The sequence below is a fragment of the Oryzias latipes genome, chromosome 14 (assembly GCF_053564925.1).
Source record: "Oryzias latipes strain Hd-rR chromosome 14, Olatipes_Hd-rR_3.1".
In the NCBI taxonomy this organism is placed as follows: domain Eukaryota; kingdom Metazoa; phylum Chordata; class Actinopteri; order Beloniformes; family Adrianichthyidae; genus Oryzias; species Oryzias latipes.
This window is the reverse complement of record NC_136250.1, coordinates 24,537,265-24,557,198: the sequence shown is the minus strand read 5'-3', so window position 1 is coordinate 24,557,198 and position 19,934 is coordinate 24,537,265. Positions and strand designations below refer to the sequence as shown.

At 43.7% G+C, this 19,934-nt stretch overlaps 2 protein-coding genes across 3 annotated transcripts in view; both read left to right on the top strand.

The window, feature by feature from the left end:
* Window positions 1-14,582, top strand: part of LOC101157151 (A disintegrin and metalloproteinase with thrombospondin motifs 2) — a 28,225-nt gene extending 13,643 nt beyond the window's left edge. For both annotated transcript variants that reach the window (XM_011483832.4, XM_011483831.4), the window contains exons 8-25: window positions 554-659; window positions 2,376-2,519; window positions 2,898-3,030; window positions 5,378-5,491; window positions 5,862-6,007; window positions 6,078-6,167; window positions 6,244-6,326; window positions 6,709-6,842; window positions 7,016-7,139; window positions 7,244-7,324; window positions 7,410-7,573; window positions 7,648-7,807; window positions 7,877-8,009; window positions 8,595-8,805; window positions 9,373-9,502; window positions 10,768-10,842; window positions 11,228-11,384; window positions 13,340-14,582. In XM_011483832.4, coding sequence (XP_011482134.1) covers window positions 554-659; window positions 2,376-2,519; window positions 2,898-3,030; window positions 5,378-5,491; window positions 5,862-6,007; window positions 6,078-6,167; window positions 6,244-6,326; window positions 6,709-6,842; window positions 7,016-7,139; window positions 7,244-7,324; window positions 7,410-7,573; window positions 7,648-7,807; window positions 7,877-8,009; window positions 8,595-8,805; window positions 9,373-9,502; window positions 10,768-10,842; window positions 11,228-11,384; window positions 13,340-13,997 — 2,843 coding nt within the window. In that variant the 3' untranslated portion in view covers window positions 13,998-14,582. The remainder of the gene's footprint in view (window positions 1-553; window positions 660-2,375; window positions 2,520-2,897; window positions 3,031-5,377; window positions 5,492-5,861; window positions 6,008-6,077; window positions 6,168-6,243; window positions 6,327-6,708; window positions 6,843-7,015; window positions 7,140-7,243; window positions 7,325-7,409; window positions 7,574-7,647; window positions 7,808-7,876; window positions 8,010-8,594; window positions 8,806-9,372; window positions 9,503-10,767; window positions 10,843-11,227; window positions 11,385-13,339) is intronic.
* A 2,738-nt stretch (window positions 14,583-17,320) lies between these two features.
* ndufa2 (NADH:ubiquinone oxidoreductase subunit A2) lies at window positions 17,321-18,909 on the top strand. The gene is made up of 3 exons (XM_004076655.5): window positions 17,321-17,479; window positions 18,573-18,679; window positions 18,756-18,909. The coding sequence occupies exons 1-3, from the start codon at window positions 17,376-17,378 to the stop codon at window positions 18,845-18,847; spliced, it is 303 nt and encodes a 100-aa protein (XP_004076703.1). The 5' UTR covers window positions 17,321-17,375; the 3' UTR covers window positions 18,848-18,909.
* The last annotated feature ends 1,025 nt before the right edge of the window (window positions 18,910-19,934 follow it).

The following is a 19,934-nucleotide window of genomic DNA, read 5'->3' as shown; positions in this document are numbered from 1 at the left end:
TCTGCTGCTTCATTGGCGGGTTGGTTGGAAAACATGTAAGATACTGCCCCCACCCTGAGGCCTGTAGTTTGACAGCTGTGCCTTAGAGCGAGGAGATCAAGCTTAACCACCTAGCCGAGGTTTGGACTTCATTGGAAAATGCTTTTTGGAAAGTGAAGTGTTTTGGATATGTCCAACCAGGAGGAGGCACTGGAGAAAACCAGGACAAACTGGAGACAGTTTGGAAGAAGGGACTGGGAGACTTTAGCCAGGAACAGGCAGAAGATAACAAAAGAATACTTGTCTTACAATGATAACAGTTGTGATAAGTGTCTCCAACAATTTTACTATGGTCTTTTTATTATTGCATAAAACTGTCAGTATTATTATTAGGATTATTGATATTACTAGCAACAGTGAGATTGTTAAGTAATTCTGTGTTGAGATCAGCAGAATGTCTTGTGAATCAAAGGCTTTGTCTCTTAAAACATCAGGGATGCTGCACTACTGCAGCTGATGAGATGGAGGAACTTGAAACCAGCTTTGACTTGGCACCTCTCATCTGCCCTGACAGGTTACGCTCCGGTTACAGGGATGTGCCGGCTGTACCGCAGCTGCGTTCTTGTGCTGGAGGACGGCTTCTCCTCAGCGTTTGTGGCGGCGCATGAAACAGGACACGTGTGAGTCGCTCCAACCACGCACACCAGTCCAAAAACAAAAAAAGCACACTGCGATCAGGAAGTGGCCTGTTAGCCCAAAGTCACTCCTGGTTTTCTGCAACAACCTTTGACTGTATTGACATGAGATCAAAAATATTACAACAGGAATAAAAGTAACTAAAATTGTTTGGGCAGCAGAACTGAGGTTGTGGGTTTTGGTTCTGAAAAAAATTTAACAAATCTTCTCCATCAAACTATTTGATTTGCTTTTGACTTCAGTTTAGTGAATTGGATCACTGACATTTATAGAAAAACAGGGAGCAAGATTTCAACCCATCATATCAGGCTCCTCTTCATGCAGGCTGCCCCACTCCAATTAGGCCCTTCCCCTTCAAAAGAGGCTCCTCCCCCTCTTACCAGTCAGCTGTGGGACCATCCCATTGTTCTCAGGTCAGCAGTGGCTGTTGTTTCTAGCAGGAACAGTCAGCTGTTGAGTCTGGCTCTGGGCAGCTGGCAGGTTATTCCATCCTCTCAAGTCCTTACATTTTGGAGGAAGGCTGAGATGAAGCTGCTCTGTCTGCGAACTTTGTCCTTTTGAAGCGCAGATTCCAGACCCTGCAGCGCGTCTCCTTATGCAGAATGTTATAAAGTGCAGTATTCTGCAAACCTTTACAGCAAATCTGGAGGAGAGAACCTACAGCACTCCAGAGCTGACAGTAGGGAGGAAAGAGTCTTTTTGAGGCGTCGTCTTGTTAGTTCACCCTCTCCACAGCCTTTTTTTTTTTTTTTTTGTGAAAAAGCATGAAAATAGCAAAGACAAAGTTATTATCTCTCAGGCTGTGCTTCTATACAAAACTACAACTTTCAATATATTCATATATTAAGAATATTATTTGTTAAAGTCTCAGAATTCTATATGAGAAACACTTTTACAAAATAAAAAATATAGATCAGACTTAGCATTTTCCTATAGTGTTGCTCCTGCAACTGAAATATGTGCTGTTTTGATTGCACCTTTCACAAACACCTCTGCAGATGCAGATGCTTTGTGAAAAGGAAAAACATGTTTCAAAGATATTTAGAAGCGTATAAGGCTTTGGTTTGTTTATTGGTAACATTAATCTGTGAGTTAGTGACAAACTAATGAGTGTGATGTCATTAGCACGGCTTCTTCACAAACAGTGTAAAACTGTCATCAGATCTAGCTGTCCTGTGTCCTCAGGCTTCCTTTTTGAAAGTTTCATTCCCAGCTTTGTCTTCAATGGGTCTTCATCACTTCTAGCTTATTTTTATATAACTGTAACAGATCACTTACACAACATCTTTGAGCTCATTCCCATTCTATCATGGAAACAATGGCTCAGGAAATGGAGACAAAATGAACAAACCAGAGCCCAGAAGTGAGTCATATCTGCCCTGTTTTGTATTACTTTGTTTTTAAACCATCAAAAATCTGATTCTGTTGTGGAAACTCCTGCAGTGTTTCTTGATGGGAATGTGAATTCCTATTTCTGCACATTTTTTCTTCAAATAAAAACCATTTCCACCTGGTTTACACAGCTTCTTTGTGCATAGAGCTCCTCAAACCTGATCCTTCGGCTGTTTACAGGATCAGCAGCTTCTCTATGGATCTCTACTTATCATTGCTTTCTCAGAACTCCCAGCTCTCTCTGACACTCAAATCTTCAATGTCTAGTCTCCCGTTCATTTCAGTTGTGTTCATCCATGTGTCCTCAGGTTGGGCATGGAGCATGACGGCGAGGCCAATGACTGTGCTGACGATGTGCCTTTGGGCAGCATCATGTCTCCACGAGTGCAGGCCAGCTTCTATCGTTACCACTGGTCCCGATGCAGCTGGATGGAGCTGCAGAAGTACCTGCAGTGAGTTCTTCAGGAGCCCCACACAGTCCTGAACTGATCTAGACTGGTTTGGTTCTACTTTCAGTGGGATGAAGGAGTGGAGGGAGTTACGTTGGGGACTGATGTCAGGTCTTGCTTGTGCTGAAATGGGTCTGGTTAGAGCACCTTGATTCAGGACTGCACCCGACAGGTTTATGATGGATGTTGTGGTGCAAGACTTCCTTTCAGAATCAAAGCAGGTCTGAACTAGAACCAAAACAGTTTAGGTTTAACTGCCACAGTCCTGGTTCAGGGCTAAAGTTGGCCTGGCTTGCAAAAAAAACTCTCCAGATTCATGTATGAGATGGGTCTGGTTCAGGACTGAAGCTGGAATGGCTTTATCATATTTGCTGTTTGCAGCACCTACGATTGTCTCCGTGACGACCCTTTTAACCATGACTGGCCAGCTCAGCCTCCACTGCCGGGCTTCCAGTACTCCATGGACCAGCAGTGCCGCTCCGACTTTGGCCCGGGATACAGCCTGTGCACGGCCGTAAGTCTCCCTGCAGGAATAAAGTTATTTATTTTGGTAAACTGTGGATTTGATCATAAAATACTTTGTACATAAAAACCGTAAAATAAAAAACACTACGTTTTGCTGTCCGTGGTCAGCAGTGCATGCACGTGTGTGTGCGTGCACGTGTGTGTGTTTGTGCGTGCATGTGTGTGCATGCATGTGTGTGTATGTTTTCCTCCTCCTTAATCTTCATTAGTTCATGAAGGTCAAGATAAAATAAAATCAATAAACAAACTTGTTCTTTTGAGGATGGAGGGAACAGCAAAAAGAAAACAATCAGACTAAAACAGGAGTAATCAGATTTCTGTAAATCAGTCAGATCTTTTGTCCTTAAAGTTGCTGTTAGTTCTGAGAGGTTTCACTGTGGAGTGACAGCTTGATGAAGAGCGGCATCTCTGCCAGGTTTCTGAAAGGCTTTGAGCGCAGCCTGATATTTCATAAGCCTGACAGTTATTGGACAGGCTGGGTGGAAAATGTCCTTTTTCACGGAGCAGCTTCACCGCTTTCATTCCGTTCCAAATGAAAAAAACTTTGTTTCCAGAGGAAAATTCAGAACATGAAGCAATTAAACGCTGTTTATTGAAGAGTCGCTCACACTAACTCAAAAAGACTGAAAATGTTATTGTGAGCAAAGGCGTTTTAAACTCCCATAAAGCCTTGATCCTGGCAAGTAGTTCTTGAGAAGAACATGCCTTGATCCATCATAATCCACTGAGTTTAAAGAAAAGTCAAGTCCTGCTGGTGCAGGAAGCTCTTCAGACTCCCTCTGCCGAATCTGAGGCCTTTTATCAGCCTCTGCAGACGTTTCCTGCATGAAGTCACCTCCAGATGAATGTCCCGAACAGATGCTGCAGATGGATTCAGTTGACATCTGGAAGAGCCTGAAACCAAGGAAAGTGGTTACAGACTGTTTATGCTGTCAGCATCTCATCGGGTGTCTGCTTGTTGTTGTCCTGCACATCTCAGATGGATCATGCAAGCCAGAAGTTAACTCTGTTTCCGTTTTTAGGTGATAAAATCACAAACAGAATCGTAGCCTGAAGAAATACGGCTGTGGCATCTAACTCAAGGTTATCTGAGCTCTCTTCCCACAAACATCTCACGTTCTCCTACAGTCCTACAGTGAGCTCTTTTCAAGCTCAATAAAGTGTTGTTGGAGCTTTTAAGAAGTTTTTTGTTTGTTCGCCCAGGTGAGTTTGAACTCGAACAGCAGCAGCACTTCACGTTAGAACCTTCCAGCTTTCGTGAACGCCTACATCCCTGAATCTTCTCTGGATATTCTTCCTCCAGCTGGGTCATTGTACAGAACCAGAGCCAGGAATAGCCATGAATGATGCTGAACTCAACATAGCACAGAGAAAAAGACCAAAAAGTCCCATCAGAACCCGAAAAAGCCTTCACAAAGCATCAAGTTGCTTCTGTGATCTCTGGAACCATGAAGTCATTGTTTGTATGCTCAAGCACCGATGGGGGAGTGTTATGCATTGCGGTTAATACTGCTCCAGACAAAAGTAAATCTGCTGCCAGTGCAAACTTCCAACAATCTCAAGCCCAAATCTCAGTCCTGCTGGAAATCTGGGGGTGGTTTGGGAAAGGAAAGGAGGTTTGGGAAAGAAAAGAACCCCAACACCACCCACTTTCACAAGCTACCGTCAGCTCCAGCAGACGGGTTTTGACTTCTTTAGTTTGAGATTAGTTTTTTTCTCAGATCAGTAGATTTCTGTACGTAGAAATAGACATCGATTCATCGATTAAGTCGATTTATTTATTGTTTACGCTCTCACAAATCTGCTTTTACACTTTTACACCGCACAGGACATTTCTACACAAACAGAAGGAGGTTTTTAGAGGACAAGGAGAGTTCTCCTCAAGTGCGAGAATCGCGTTACGCTCACATCTTTTTGGGCACAAATTTGACATCATAGTTAATCTATTGACCCTTGCAGTTTGTTAGTTCAGTTCATAATAAAATCTCTATGAGAACGGCAACATACACAAATGTATTGTAAAGAAACAGGACAGAAACAGGAAGTCCAACAATCTTATCTAAATATGATAAATACGGCACCTGTGGTCTGCAAAGGTTCACTTTGGACCAAAAAGTTTGTCACTGTGGCTGCTACATTGACTACAGATTCACAACAGATTTGTTTTTCTGCCAACAGTCCCTAAATTGTCTTGAAGAAAATGGTTGGAGTTTTGATGATGTTCAGCTTTTGTTTAGACAGAAGAACTGCTTAAATTTGGAATATGTGACCATATTATCTTCGCAGTCGTACTGGAAATGGGGTAAGTCCTGTCGTATTGTTTTTTTTTTGTCCAGTACATGACTCATGACCCCTGCAAGCAGCTGTGGTGCAGCGACTACAACAACCCCTTCTTCTGCAAGACCAAAAAAGGCCCACCGCTGGACGGGACCAAGTGTGGACCTGGGAAGGTCAGTTCCTGCAGCTTAGTGCGATACTAATTCAGAGTTTTAGCCACACTGTGCAATCTGTACAGATCCATGTTACAATTGTGATCCCTGGTGCATATGATCACAGTAGATCAGTTTAGCATTCACCTCTGCTTGTGTCGTAGCCAAAACAGAGGGACCACAGCAGCAGAACGACTGGTCTCTGGGGCCAAACGGGTCCAGATCATCTGTGCTTTTAGACAGTTTTGACCTGCTTATTTATGAGATTTAAGAAACCGAAAGCTAAAAGCATGTGGTTCAGCAGCTTCCTGACCAAACAGAGGGCGAATCGGATGCAGTCTCAAGCCCATCTGTTTGCAGCTGCTGAGCTAACTTACATCTCTGATTGCAGCACTGTTTCAGAGGCTTCTGCATGAAGCTGACCCCAAACCTCCTCCGACAAGATGGTGCCTGGGGGCCGTGGAGTGCTTTTGATAGCTGCTCCCGAACATGTGGTGGTGGCGTCAGGTTCCGGACCAGACGATGCGATAGCCCTCTGTGAGTAAACTGTTGGTCAACGGTCATGTCATGAGTCGATTCACACATTCTTACATGTCATCATTCTCAGTCCAGCCAATGGTGGGCGCACATGTTTTGGAAACAGCTACGAGTTCCAGCTATGCAACCAAGAAGACTGCGAGCCTCTGACAGATTTCAGGTCAGTGAGGCGGGGGTTGAGCAGATGGTTGTGTCCTCTGGCCGACTCCTGCACAGAAGCCCTGCTTATCTTCCAGGGAGGATCAGTGTAAAGTCTGGAATCCATTCTTTGAGCATGGCGGACAGAAGCATCAGTGGCTGCCCTACCAGCATCCTGAGCGTAAATGCCCCATCTCACTTGCAAACAAACAGACGCACTCACAAGAACCAGATCCCAGGCTCTGCAGACAATATCATCTGGGGGGGGGGGCACCTTTCCCTTTCAGCAAGGCAATGGTTTGGTTTGTCCATCTGGACAGTTTAGACAAACCCCCGCAGGCTCTCGTGTAACATGGGAACTGAAATGCACATGTCTGCACTCACATGTTAAAGTTATCATGCAGGAGTCTACAGTCCCCCCCCCACACACACACACACATACACCTTAAACTCTTCATCATATTACAGTGTGTCTGTTTGATCGTAAAGTTTTACATTCCATCTTAAATGTTCCACCTCAAACCTGTCCACAACTGTGTGTGTTTGTGTGTGTGTGTCTGCAGCTGATGAGCGCTGCCATCTGTACTGTCAGTCCAACCAGACGGGGGCTGTAGTGTCCATGAACAGAATGGTGCATGATGGGACACGGTGTTCGTACCAGGACAGCCACAGTGTGTGCGTCAGAGGAGAATGTGAGGTCTCTGTGCTGTAGGGGGTCACTCAAGAAACCGTGGTCGTCATTATCGTCCAGTTTTTTGTTTTGTTTCTTTTGGGAGGGGGGATTCCTCCATCAGACGTTTAGGCTGACATCTGCTCAAGTTTCTAAAGTCTGCATCCGATCTCTTCTCCTCCCTGTTGCCCTTTTTTCAGCATGTCGGCTGTGATGGACAGATTGCCTCGGACCAGGAAGAGGATCGCTGTGGAGTCTGTGGAGGAGACAACTCCAGCTGTAAGGTCATCAAAGGGAACTTCACCCGCAGCACCAGGACACAAGGTGAACCTCCCAAGACTTGAGTCCAAACCCAAATCTGAGCCATTCTCAGCGGGTCACTCACTGTCTTATGGTTTTAACAATAAATCCTTGATTCCATGGTTAAGGTTACCTGAAGATCCTGGAGATCCCCAAAGGAGCTCGACATCTTCTGATCCACGAGTTCAAGGGAACTCCTCATGTCTTGTGTAGGAGCAGCTGAGAGCCCAAAAAAGGTCCTGAAGCTTCTGAACTTTATAAAAAAGAAAAAAACTGATGATTTTTTTGTTGCAGCTCTTAAGAACTTGGAGACAGGTCACTTCTTTCTGAACAATGAAGGTGAGCTTCCTGAATCTCGAGTGGTGATTGAGAACGGGGTGCTGTGGGAGTACAACATAACCGCAGAGAAGGAGACTATTCTGAGTTCGGGGCCTTTGAAGTACAGGGTTCTGCTCATGGTCAGTCGGAGGATCCTCTTCAGCAACATAGAAAACCTGAACAAACGCTGATGGGACTGGCTTTTGTGGCTCAGGTCCGTTCCCATGGCGATTCCAAGGTCACGGTGTCCTACAAGTACATCATCCAGAATCAGCTTTGGTCCTCGCTGGACTCCAACTTGGTGCAGGAGGACCCCATCTTCTATGAGTGGGCACTAAAGAAGTGGTCTCACTGTTCCAAACCCTGTGGAGGAGGTAGGTACTGCTATCTGACGGTCACCACAGCAACAATGGCAGTAAATATAACATCACCTGTGCTGTCAGGGAAACAATACACCAGGTTCGGCTGCAGGAGGAAAGCTGACGGACTGATGGTGCAGAGGATGTTCTGCTCCAACATCAGCAAACCCAGAGCCATCGGCCGCACATGCAACACTGAGAGCTGCCAACCGCCACGGTGAGCAGAAACGCCTCTGTGTGGGAAATATCCTAAAGTTTGAAATTTGGATGAATCTTCTATCAGAAAAGAAGAAACCCTCAGACTTGTCTGCTGAGTCTGGTCAAATAAGAAATTGTGACAAGCCTGACAGCTTTGAATTCCATATGTCTAAATCATGAGTGACAAGAAATTCATTTTAGAAGTATTCATTGCATGGGTCGTATGTGTTAATAGAGGGGAATAGGATTGGTGGGTGGAGTCTTTGATGTAATATTGTGTGTTGTTTTGTTGTTTGTTTTTGTTTTAAATGTTAAAGCGCTTCGAGTTGCGCAAGGTATGAGAAGCGCCTTTTTATAAGTAAAGTTTGGTTTGGTTTGATTTGATTTGATTTGATTTGATTTGATTTGATTTGATTTGATTTGATTTGATTTGATTTGATTTGATTTGGCCCATGGTGACCTGTGTGAGAACCATAGCTGACATCAGTGCAGTGTGAATTCTCAACAAAATAATCCATAAATCACTCAATTCTATCTATGTCCGACTCTTGGAGCTTAGACCTGCTGTGCAGGTTGAAGTCCTAACCTGTGTTCCACCTTTCAGCTGGGTAACGGGGGACTGGGGGGAATGCAGCGCCTCCTGTGGTCAGACGGGGTGGAGGCGGCGCTTGGTGAGCTGCCAACAGAAGTCGAGCAGAGGTCAGGAGCAGCGCTCTGTACAGAGCAAGCTGTGCAGGGATGTGCAACCGGAATCCAAGCAGACCTGCAACCGGATCCCCTGCCCTGCTGCGTGGAGAACCGGGCCATGGACTGCGGTACCGACCTGTCTTACTGACAGAGGAACTTTGAACTGCTTCCCTCTGAACTTCATGTATCCCTGGTTACCCAACAGTCTTTCTCGGTTCTACTCTTCTGTGCAGAACCTGGTGTCTTGAAAACTTTCTTTTTCCCCACTTTTCTAGATGAACATTAACATCATGAAATGTTTCCGTGCTCTGTGCAAAACAGTCTTTTTATAGGTCGATTCGTCTTCTCTTTTAGACTCCTGTCTGCTGTACCTCGAGATTTATCTTCCTCCTTATCAGATCATCATTCTGCTTCATCCATAATTGTGATATCTTCGTTTCCAATGTTCTTCTGTCCTGCTCAGACTGTGTGGGGTGTCTACATCTCTGGAGTGTGGACTTCCTCCTGTTCCTCCATAATAGCTCCACCAGGTTGTGTTGCTCTGAGTCTGGCTGCAGTCTTTTTATTCTCTCTGAGCTTTTCTTCACATATTTTCTTTAAAGGGGTCTTCTTGAACTTCTTCTTCACGTAACTTTTCCAGTGGGATGTTGGCCAGACCGTCTTGGACTCCTTTTTAACTCTGTTTTTGTTTCCAGTGTTCGGTTTCTTGTGGAAATGGCACGCAAGAACGACAAGTTGCATGTCTGAATCCTGAAGGTTCCCCTGGAAACTGCAGTGAGCCTGAGCCAATCACATGGCAGCGCTGTGAGACCCCGCCCTGCAGCGGTAAGCTCAGCCAATCACACACCTGTAAGAAATGCACAACCCACAGGATAATAAACCCAAGAGGCAAGCTATGGATTTTATATTGGAACAGAAACAAAGTCCAAAAAAATACTATCCAGCAAAACCAACTTCACATTTAAGAGGTCTTCAAAATGTACGTATTGAGATGGCAGGATGAGAAAAACATAAAATAGACGTAAAGTAAAAGGCTAAAACAGCACGAAAGCCAAAATCATGACAGCACCATGTTTTGGAAGACCCACTCTGAGGAAAATCCTGTTTTGGGTGTTTTTAACATATTCGTGTGGGATTTTTCTCATGATGAAGGATACATTTAAAGAAAATTAAGATAAACTTGTATTTCTGAGTATTTATTCAAATTGTTGTGAGCCAGGAGCAGATGAAAAAATGTTCATATTTTTTAAGTAGAAAATACATAACGTAAGCTCCCTGCACCGCTCCATTCCGATACATCCACTGTCAGACAAATAGATCCATGTGTCGTGATTAGGGTTCTTATGCCTTAGTTTTGCTTCCTGTTTTATTTTGAAGATTTCTTCCTGCATGTCTTAAATTTGAGATTGACTTCCCTTGTCCAAATCCCCCTGACCGTTTTCACATGTGTCTCATCAGTCTTGTCAGTACATAAGTCTCGTGACTGCCTTCCTCTGGGCTGGTTCCCTGTTGACCCCAACAGTTTTTTTTTTTTTATTACTATTTTTTTTTTTGTTTTCCTTCTTGGCAGCGTCATTTGTTTGCAATGAACCCCTTACCTTGGAACCGTGTGCCTCCAGTCTCTGCATTTCGGTTCCTTCCTCAAACCCCCTACCTGACACCATGAACGTCTTTATTTTCCTCGTCTGAGCTGGAATCTGGATCAAAATTGTACTGCTGGATGGCTTTGATATTTCTCACCATCCTAACTACAACGCTGATTTTAGGTTGAGGTGTGAGGGGCTGAAAGCTAGTGAGAGAGAGTGTAAACAGAGAGCTCTCTGTAATGAGTGATTGGAAGGGGAGCAGTGATGATCCATGCTAATAGTCTCGCCCAAAGCTCAGAGGTAAATTTCTAATGAGCTCCTGCTGCTCTGCAGAAACTATATCCTTAAAAAATGACAGTTTTCTGGATAAAGTCAGCATAATCTTAATTTAAAGACCACTGGGAACATTTTTGCAATAAATCAAAAGATGGTCAGAATTGGACTTTAAGGAAAGGATTGGGAGGCTTTATTGTTCGTTTAGCTGACTGTTTGCCTTCCCTACAGGCAACCAGAAAAACTCCATCATCCAGTGGCTCTCCCAGTCTAACCCAAACCGGCTGATGCCACAGATGACCTCCCGTAAGACACGCCTCTTCCTCTTCGTCATTCCTTCTTGTCCTCATTCTCATTCATGCTGGAGAGTCCTCTGCTTCACCCGCCTGCTGTCCTCTCTCCTTCAATTGATCCTACTTTGAAATTGGCTTTTTGATTAAGACATTTCATCAGAATGGAAGGATCCAGCACTGGATGTACCTCTGCTTTTGTCCTTCAGGAGACATTTCATCATGTTTAGAAGCAGCCGACTTCATTCAAAACTGCATGAAAACTACTGTAGCTTCACAAAAAAGGGTTGACTGCCAGATTGATGCTTGTTCCTGCACTTTATTTCCTGTTTTGTCAGACTGCCTGTAAAAATCCAAGCCTCTCTTCAGTAAAATTTCTTCTGGCTGCTCACTGTTTGCAGGGCAGCGTTGCCGTGGTGATCGCTCTGCCTTCTGTCGGATGGAAGTGTTGAGTCGGTACTGCGCCATCTCCGGATACCGGCAGATGTGCTGCAAGTCCTGCAGTGAGAGAAACTCTGCCCCCAGCGTCAGCACAGAGTCTCCAACTGGCAACAGCAGGTGAGACCAGACATCTTCCCCATGTGGAAGCTTGGTGAACATCTCCAAAGAAGATGGTAGAACAGGAAGAGGAATAAAGCAATGCCACATCAAACATGATAAACAACAGTTAACATCAGACTAAAAAACTGCAGAACCAGAAGCAAGCTCGCCAAGAGATGATCCTCCAGGAAAGAAAAACATTAAAGAAAGATGATTAATTATTCTCAAGTATATTATGTTACGCAAGTACAGTTTTGTCTTTTTGTGTGGTAGGTTTGGATGTCTGTCTTTGCTTTTATTAATGTTTTTTTTGTTTGTTTGGTTGACTTCTTGTGTCTTTTACATCACACGGGTTGATGTTGGAAGAACTTCTGTGACCAAACCCTTTCCCTCTGAATTTTTCAAGTTAATTCAGAGTCCATATGATGATATGACTTCAACAAGGACAGAACTGAGAGGAACGTGAGACAGACTTATTGATACACTTGACAATAAAAGTTCTGTGGGGGTTAGACTCTGGAACCAGACCAGGTTAGGATCAGGGTCAGAACCATGAGGTGAAAATCCCCCAGTGTCAAGATGCCGATGTTGGTTGTGGAATTGATTATGCTCTCCAGAGGCTGAATGGGGGGGTTATGGCCCAGAACAGTGTAAGAGGAGGAAACAGATGTTGACTGGCTGGAAAACCGGGGGATGGACCAAAGAAAAAGACAATAAAAGAAATGACAGCGTGGGAACTTGGTTTCCTTCAGTCGTTTAGATACAATTTTGAAAACCTTTTTTTTTTTTTCAAAATCACAGTTATCCAAACACCGCAGTCTACAAAATTCTCTGATTGTTTGCATAATGATACACTTCAGACAAAACATGCACCATATTTAGTGAAAATCCAATAAGCATTGTCTATTGTATGCATTATAATTTATGTAAATTTATGTATAAATCGGTGGAGGTGTTTCGCTCATTGAGAACAATTTTGCAAATAATGTGGAAATTTTTATTCCGGTGTGTTAGCAATCATAAAAAACTGTAAGTGAGAGTGGTTGAGGAGCTTCTTAAGACTCTGACAGCAAGGCTTCACCTAGACAGTGTTTGACAAACCCTCAACTCTTCTTCATGATGACTACAGTCTGTTTTCTCTCAGAAGAATCCAAGTTAATCCTAAAAGAATTAAAGAGTCTATATCATAAAAAATCAACCTTTTGAGGTTTTAAGTGTATTATAATGTTAATTCCTGCACATCCATCTTTGTAAAAGTTCAGATGTTTGTTTTCGCGGGCGAAACGCAGACACACTGCCGAGGTCGACTCTAGGTTGACGTCATGAAATAGGCGGGACCCACAAGGAGAGAAAGGCGGAGCCTCAGAGATTGAGTCGCCTTCCTTATAGATAGGAAAATGAACTGCAAAAGTTCCTTCTGTACAGAATGCCTTCAGCTTTACAAACCTGTTTGTAAAAACTGTTTGTCTGTCTAAGTAAAGTGTGTAGTGAGGGGTTTTACAGCCTTAAAACCTCTATAATATTGTTAAAACATGAAGATGACTACTTTGCGGATTTCAACTATCATGGGTTATTTTTTGGACGTAACCCCCCCCCGTAAAAGAGGTAACTCTGTAATGCAAAACCTTTTGATCTGCATCTAACCAACCTGCCGCACACAACGAACCTGATTTTGACCAAAACCTGTAGATTCTTGGAAATCCCTCTGAAACAAACATCTCTAAGTTAGCAAATCAAACGAAAGCAGAAGACAAGGAAACTGTTCATCTGCAGCATGATCCTAGTTTAGTTCCAGTCAGTCTTTAAACACCACCTTAAATTCACATTTGCTGTAGTGCTAGCCAGAGGGCCCTCAAATGCTTTTTAGTGCACTTTGGCTTCAATCACAACTTGAAGACAGCTGATTCATCCCAACCATCAGCCTCATCAGAGTTATGAAAACTTAAAAAAAAAGGTTTCTTTCTGTTTTTCAGATTGTGGAAATGGACCACGGACAATACAACATCAGTTACCCAACTTCTGACAGGTAGCAGCTTTCTCAGCAGTGATGTCATCACAACACCAACTCCCATTGTTGGTGTAAACCCAACCCCTTCCAGTGGGAGCCCCCCGGACTTTGTCTACGTAGAGTACGATGATTACGAGGCATCCTCTTCAGATGAGAATTTGTCACAGTCGTTTGAGATTCCTGACATTCGTCCCACATCCATGGCAGCAGCGATAACGATGCCGTCATCTCAACCCTTCAAGGCCAATTCACCCTTTGTGCCTCCCATTTCCTCGCTTACTATGACAGTTTCTGAAAACCCAACAGTGGCGGCGGCGAGCACGCCTCCAGTTGTCCTCACCGCCACAGCAAAGGTCCCAAGCTTCCCCAACAGGAATTATACAGAATCCGAACATGCAAGGTCCCTCTCCAAGAAGGAGAACAACTCTATGAACGAAGTCTGGTACCAGATTGTGGGAGTGGACAGCAGAGGAGATGTAGACCCGCAGAACTCCTTTGTGCGACAGATGCCTCTGTTTCACGAGCGAACACAGAACAAACGTATTCAGCAGCTCCTCAGCGAGAAACGGCTGCGGGGCTCTCTGGGCAGGGTGAACCGGACCAGAAACAACAGGAAACCCTGACCCTAGTACTTCCTGTTGGCAAACTTTGTGTAATGCAAGTCTTTTATATCTCCTGACTACCAGCGGTCCTGCTGTTCCAAACCATGCCCACTACTCACTTCAGTGCAGCACATTTTCATTGTTAGGAGCCAACCACTTTAGTTATGAACTCAAACACCCTGATGTATAACACTGGGACACAGATCACGTTTGACCCAGGACCACAGGATGATATGAAGGATCAAGGGGTGAACTTCGGATCGGTTAAGGTCTGCTGCAGTTCTTCCAGCCAGGATATATGCACCCAAAACACCTGCTTCTAAATCAAGTTTTATACAACTGTTGATTTGGTTCTGGATTACAGGACCATTTTTTACTTCCTGTTTGAGTCCTACCTGCAAGTGCACAAATCTGGAGTTCTTTTACTAACACCTAGGGACTGGTGACAGACGTCAGGCCCTTTTCACTGCATGTTAAAACTCCACCTTTACACCCAGAATAAACACATTTAAAGCCTAAATCAAGGAACTTTTTTTTATCTCTACAGTTGGATGTTGTCGCCATAACTGTATGAGGGAATAATAAAGTTGCTTTTTCTGTTTTGAATATATTATGTGATGAATTTGTGCAAAGAAGGAGGCGTGGCCTAAAGGTTTTTTTCGAACTGATCCAACTTTGAAGAAGGCCAAGCAGCAGCAGTAGAAACACTGCAGGGAAGTGACTGCTAAAGATCATTTGCAGCAAGACAGATGCCAAGGCAGCTGCAGCGGGACAACTGCAGGGGGAAAAGGCTGAAGTACGGCGGCTGCAGTAGGACAGATTCAGGGGGGAGTCTGTATCTAGTCAACCATTATTTGCGCAAATTCTCCCACTTAAAAATATGAGAGGCGTGAAATTTTCATTATAGGTGAACCTTAACTATGAAAGACAAAATGAGAGGGGAAAGAATCCAGACAATCACATTGTCTGATTTTTAAAGAATGTATTTGTATATTATGGTGGAAATAAGTATTTGGTCAATGACAAAAGTTCATCTCCATACTTTGTTATAAACTCTTTGTTGGCAATGACAGCAGTAAAACGTTTTCTGTAAGTCTTCACAAGGTTTTCACAAACTGTTGCTGGTATTTTGGTCCATTCCTCCATGCAGATCTCCTCTGGAGCAGTGATGTTTTGGGGCTGTCACTAGATAACACAGACTTTCAACTTTCTCCAAAGATTTTCTATGGGGTTAAGATCCAGACTAGCTAGGCTACTCCAGGACCTTGAAATGGGTCTTATAAAGCCACTCCTTCATTACCCGGGCAGTGTATTTTGGATGGTTGTTATGCTGAAAGATCCAGCCATGTTTCATCTTCAATGCTGTTGGAAGAAGGTTTCCACTTAAAAATTTCACTCCTGTTCCCTTTGCTGAAAAACAGCCCCAAAGCATTACATTTCCACCCCCATGCTTTACAGTAGGTATGGTGTTCTTTGGATGCAACTCTGCATTCTTTCTCCTCCAAACACGATGAGTAGAGTTCTTACCAAAAGGTTCTATTTTTATCTTACTATAGGTCATTCTCCCTCCTTGATCCTCTTCTGGATCATCCAAATGCTCTCTAGCTAACTTTAGCCGGACCTGCACATGTACTGGCTTTAGCAGGGGGTCACGTCTGGCACTGCAGGGTTTGAGTCCCTGGAGGTGTAGTGTGTTACTGATGGTAGCCTTTGTTACTTTGGTCCCAGATCTCTGCAGTTCGTTTACTAGGTTCCCCTTTTGGTTCTGGGGTTTTGCTAACTGTTCTTGTGGTCATTTTGACCCCATGGGGTGAAATCTTGTGGGGAGCCCCAGATGGAGGGAGATTATCAGTGGTCTTGTACGTCTTCCATTTCCTAATAATTGCTCCTACAGTTGATTTCTTCACACAAAGCTGCTTAACTATTGCAGATTCAGAGTTCCCAGCCTGGTGCAGGTCTACAATTTGGTTTTTGGTGTCCTTAGACAGCTCTTTGGTTTGGAGTGGAGTTTGGAGTGTGACTGTTTGAGGTTGTGGAAGGTTGTCTTTTCTATAGATAACCAGTTCAAACAGGTGCCATAAATACAGGTAACAAGTGGAGGAGGATCCTCTCACAGAAGAAGTTAAAGGTCTGTGAGAGTCAGAAATCTGAATTGTTTGTAGGTGATCAAATACGTATTTTCCAGCATAATTTATAAATAAATGTTTTGAAATCAGACAATGTGATTTTCTTGGATTTCTTTTAATCTCATTTTGTCTTTCATAGTTTAGTTATACTGTTGGTTCTAAACTAAACCAACACTTCTCAACTATATTTGAGCTGGAAGAAGGGACACGGACTCACTTTCAATCTAGAGAGAGAGCAGACAGGAACACACTTATGCAATTCTCCGTTTGCTCTGAGCTTACAAAGGTCTGCCTCCTCGCTTTTATTCAAAATCAGGGTGTTTCCCTACATACAGATGCTTCTAAAAGGGAGGGGTACTGATGCACTTGCATAAATACACACCAACATGTGTAATTCTCTGTCTGTGGCATAATTAAAGCAAATCAACATTTAACATAAAAAAAATCGTTAAAATTACATAAATTGATAATCAAATTGATTTTAAAAGATACCATCGGGATTGTGGCATGGTAGGATCATTTTACTATAACATAAAAATAACCACTATAGCACACAACACATGTGATGCTGCAAAAACGGATCAGTCCATCATTCCAGTCCAATGTGTGAAAACAAATTTAGCAAAGTCATGTGACCATACAGTGAGCTAGAATGTTCTAATAATGTTCCCTTTGGATTCTTTGGATGTGGAAAATCCACGGTGGGCTGAACTTTAGAAAACTAAAATATGAATGGATTTGCCCTTCATTCTTGTTTACTTGCTTGTTCGGACACATATTTCATTTACACCTGATTATCTTGCAGGAAATCTAAGGAATCTGGAAAACTTCACCTGCGCTGTTCAGGACCAGGTATTTCCTTAACCTGCTGTTTTCCTTTCTGTATCACGGGGCTGCAAGAGCCTAACCTGGTTACCTAAGGACATTTGGGAGAAAGCCGGAGTGCCTGGAGAAATCCCACATATGAATAAAGAGAACACGTAAACTCCAGCCAGGATTTGAACCAGGACCTTCTCTCTGTAAGGAAAAAGCTCCACCACAGTGCTTCACATCACCTCTTCATTATCCAGCCAGTGACTTCTGAGGTGAACATCTGTGTTCATGGCTGCTCTGTTGCAGGATGGGGTCTTTACAGAGGGACACTGAAGGCACGGAAGCTCTGGGTCTACAAACGCGCCTGTAAGACCAAACTCTGGGATAATAAAAACCCCGCGCCTGCGCCTGGCAGACAGAACTCCGGGAAAATAATCCTCGCCCTTCACAAACAGAAAAGATGGCGGCGGCCGCGGTGAGGACTCTGGGTTCAAGTTTGGGTAAAAACCTCCGGGAGATCCGCCTCCACCTCTGCCAGACCTCCGCGGCAAGCAAGGGGGCCAGGTGAGCGGCTAGCTGGGGGGGTGAGAGGCCGTCCACAGAGCTGGACGAGTCTGGACTGGAGGAGCTAACAGCGGGTGACCTCCTTTCACACGGAACGTTCCGGCCCCCCAACTGGGCCCGTGTGGTTCAGAATTGGCTGCTGAAACCTCCAGAACTCACACGGGTTCTGGAAGTCTGCAGAAAACCCCAGAGCAGTGAGGCCTTGAACTGAGTCAGGTGGTCTCAACGTCAAGGGCTGCTGGTTCTGGAAGAGGTTCCTTTGATTGTTCATGAAGAAATTTGATAGAAAACCAAAACAAGACTTTTCTCCTCACAGTTCTTCTTGACTTCTCATCTTTGTTTGTTTTTAACTTAACCCCTTTGTTCCTCCCTAAGTTCCTCATCCTTTCCTCACATTGGCATGGCCTTAACTTACGATCCTACCTATAAAGTTCCTCACGGTCCTAATCATTTCAGTTCCTGTAGGCTTTCCTTACGGTTCTTCCTGATGTATGTCATGTAGGGCTGCACGATATGAGGAAAACTCGCGATATTAGAGATTAATATTGCAAGAACTATATAATTTGCGGTAAATATACAAATAGTAAAATAACCAAAATTACCATTCTAATTTCAATGCAACAGTTTAAAAATTATACTCCAAATGACCTTCGTCGACATAGGTGACAAACATCTAACATAATAGGCCTCCATCCGATTGGTCAAATGCATAAAAGGATTTAGGTTTTAAAAGGTTTTAACACATTTAAGGTTTACGATTTATTGTGATTTTCGCCATTTTTTGCGATATGCGTATTGCAGAGCTGGATATTGCGATAACGATAAATTTGCGGTATATTGTGCAGGCCTAATGTCATGGTCTCTCCAATGTCCTTTATGTTTTTAACAACTCTTTGTGTTCCTTCGGATGACCTTTATATTGCTTTTAGTGTCCCTTGCGTTCCTCTGTGAGGTCTTCATTTCTTTTTTCCCATCATGCCCCACAATCCTCCTGATATTTCTCACCTGACTTCCAACATTCCTAATGTTCCCCTTGTGTTCCTCTTGACGTTCCTCTGGAGACGTTCCTCCCAGCATTTCCTTTGTCTTTCAGGGACTTTGTGGAGCAGCACTATGTGACTCTGAAGAAGGCCAACCCGGACTTTCCCTTTCTGATCCGGGAGTGTTCTGGAGTTCCGGCCCGGCTCTGGGCCCGATACGGTGAGTCAGAGGTCCGTCTGTGCTTTGGTTTCCGCTGCAGGTAATGTTGCTGACCTTTCTGCTGCTATCTGCTCAGACCTGGGGAAGGAGCAGAGCGTCTCCGTGGACAACATGTCAGCCGAGCAGGTGGCCGGCGCACTGAAGACACTGGTTCAGTCCAAACCGTGACCCAGCTGTTTTCTCCTTGTGTGATGTTGATGAGAAAGAATAAACTTGAACTTTGAATGAGACTCCTGTGTGTCCTCGTCCTCCTGACTGTGTTGGTCCATTGGGTTTCCAATGTCCAACACGAACAGGTTTGATCTCCGGTTTGGGTTTTGGAGCCGTGATGATCCAGACCTGGATTGGTGTGTTTTTGAACCCATTATCTTTCTGCGTCTCCATGGAAACCATTGGGTTAATCCCTCAGAAGAAGCCGGCAGATTGGAGGTGAAGTCTGCTGCGGTAATCAGATGGCAATTATGGAATTAACAGAAGAAGTTGCTTCTGCCATAGACAGTTATTGAAGTTCAAAGGTTGTTTTTTATGACGCAGTCTATCATATTATGCTTCTGTGGAAAAAGATACTGTCGTCACATAAAAAAGGGTCAGTAGTTATGTCAAGACAACAAAGCACTTTTTAGAAATAACTGACCAATAACTGGGCCAAAATTATTCTTCTGATTTATCAGTAGTTCTCCATGACACATTTGCACAAAACTTTATTGAAATTCTAAAAATGTTGAAAAAACATAATTTCGCGACTACACTGTTTCCATCAAATCATAAATATACGAATAAACAAAACTAACTCACTCGATAAGTCATTCCAAGACATGGTTATAGATGTGAACATTACTTTGATTTATAACAGATACAGTCACATTTCTACCACGGCACTGGCGCTCATCATCATCTATCAAAGGAGACGTTGATATCTTATCCAGGCCATGGAGTGACGAGCTCCTTACTTGACTACGGATGAAGACATTTTGTGAAATGGTGGTTTGTGATTTTACAGAGGAGCAGTGGATCCAACACTAACAAATGACGAGCTCAACTTTTGATGATCTCTGATGCTGTTGGACTTCTTGTGGCGCCTACTGTACAGTGTCCAATGCAGCCAGTTCCTACCAAGATGCACATTGCCATTACTATTTGAGTCATATAATTAGAAAAAATTGTTTCCATTGCATTTTTCCTAAATATTTAAGTTTCGATTCACCTCAAAAGCCCAAATATTTTTTCATTAAATGTGAGTTTTTTTCAATTGTGT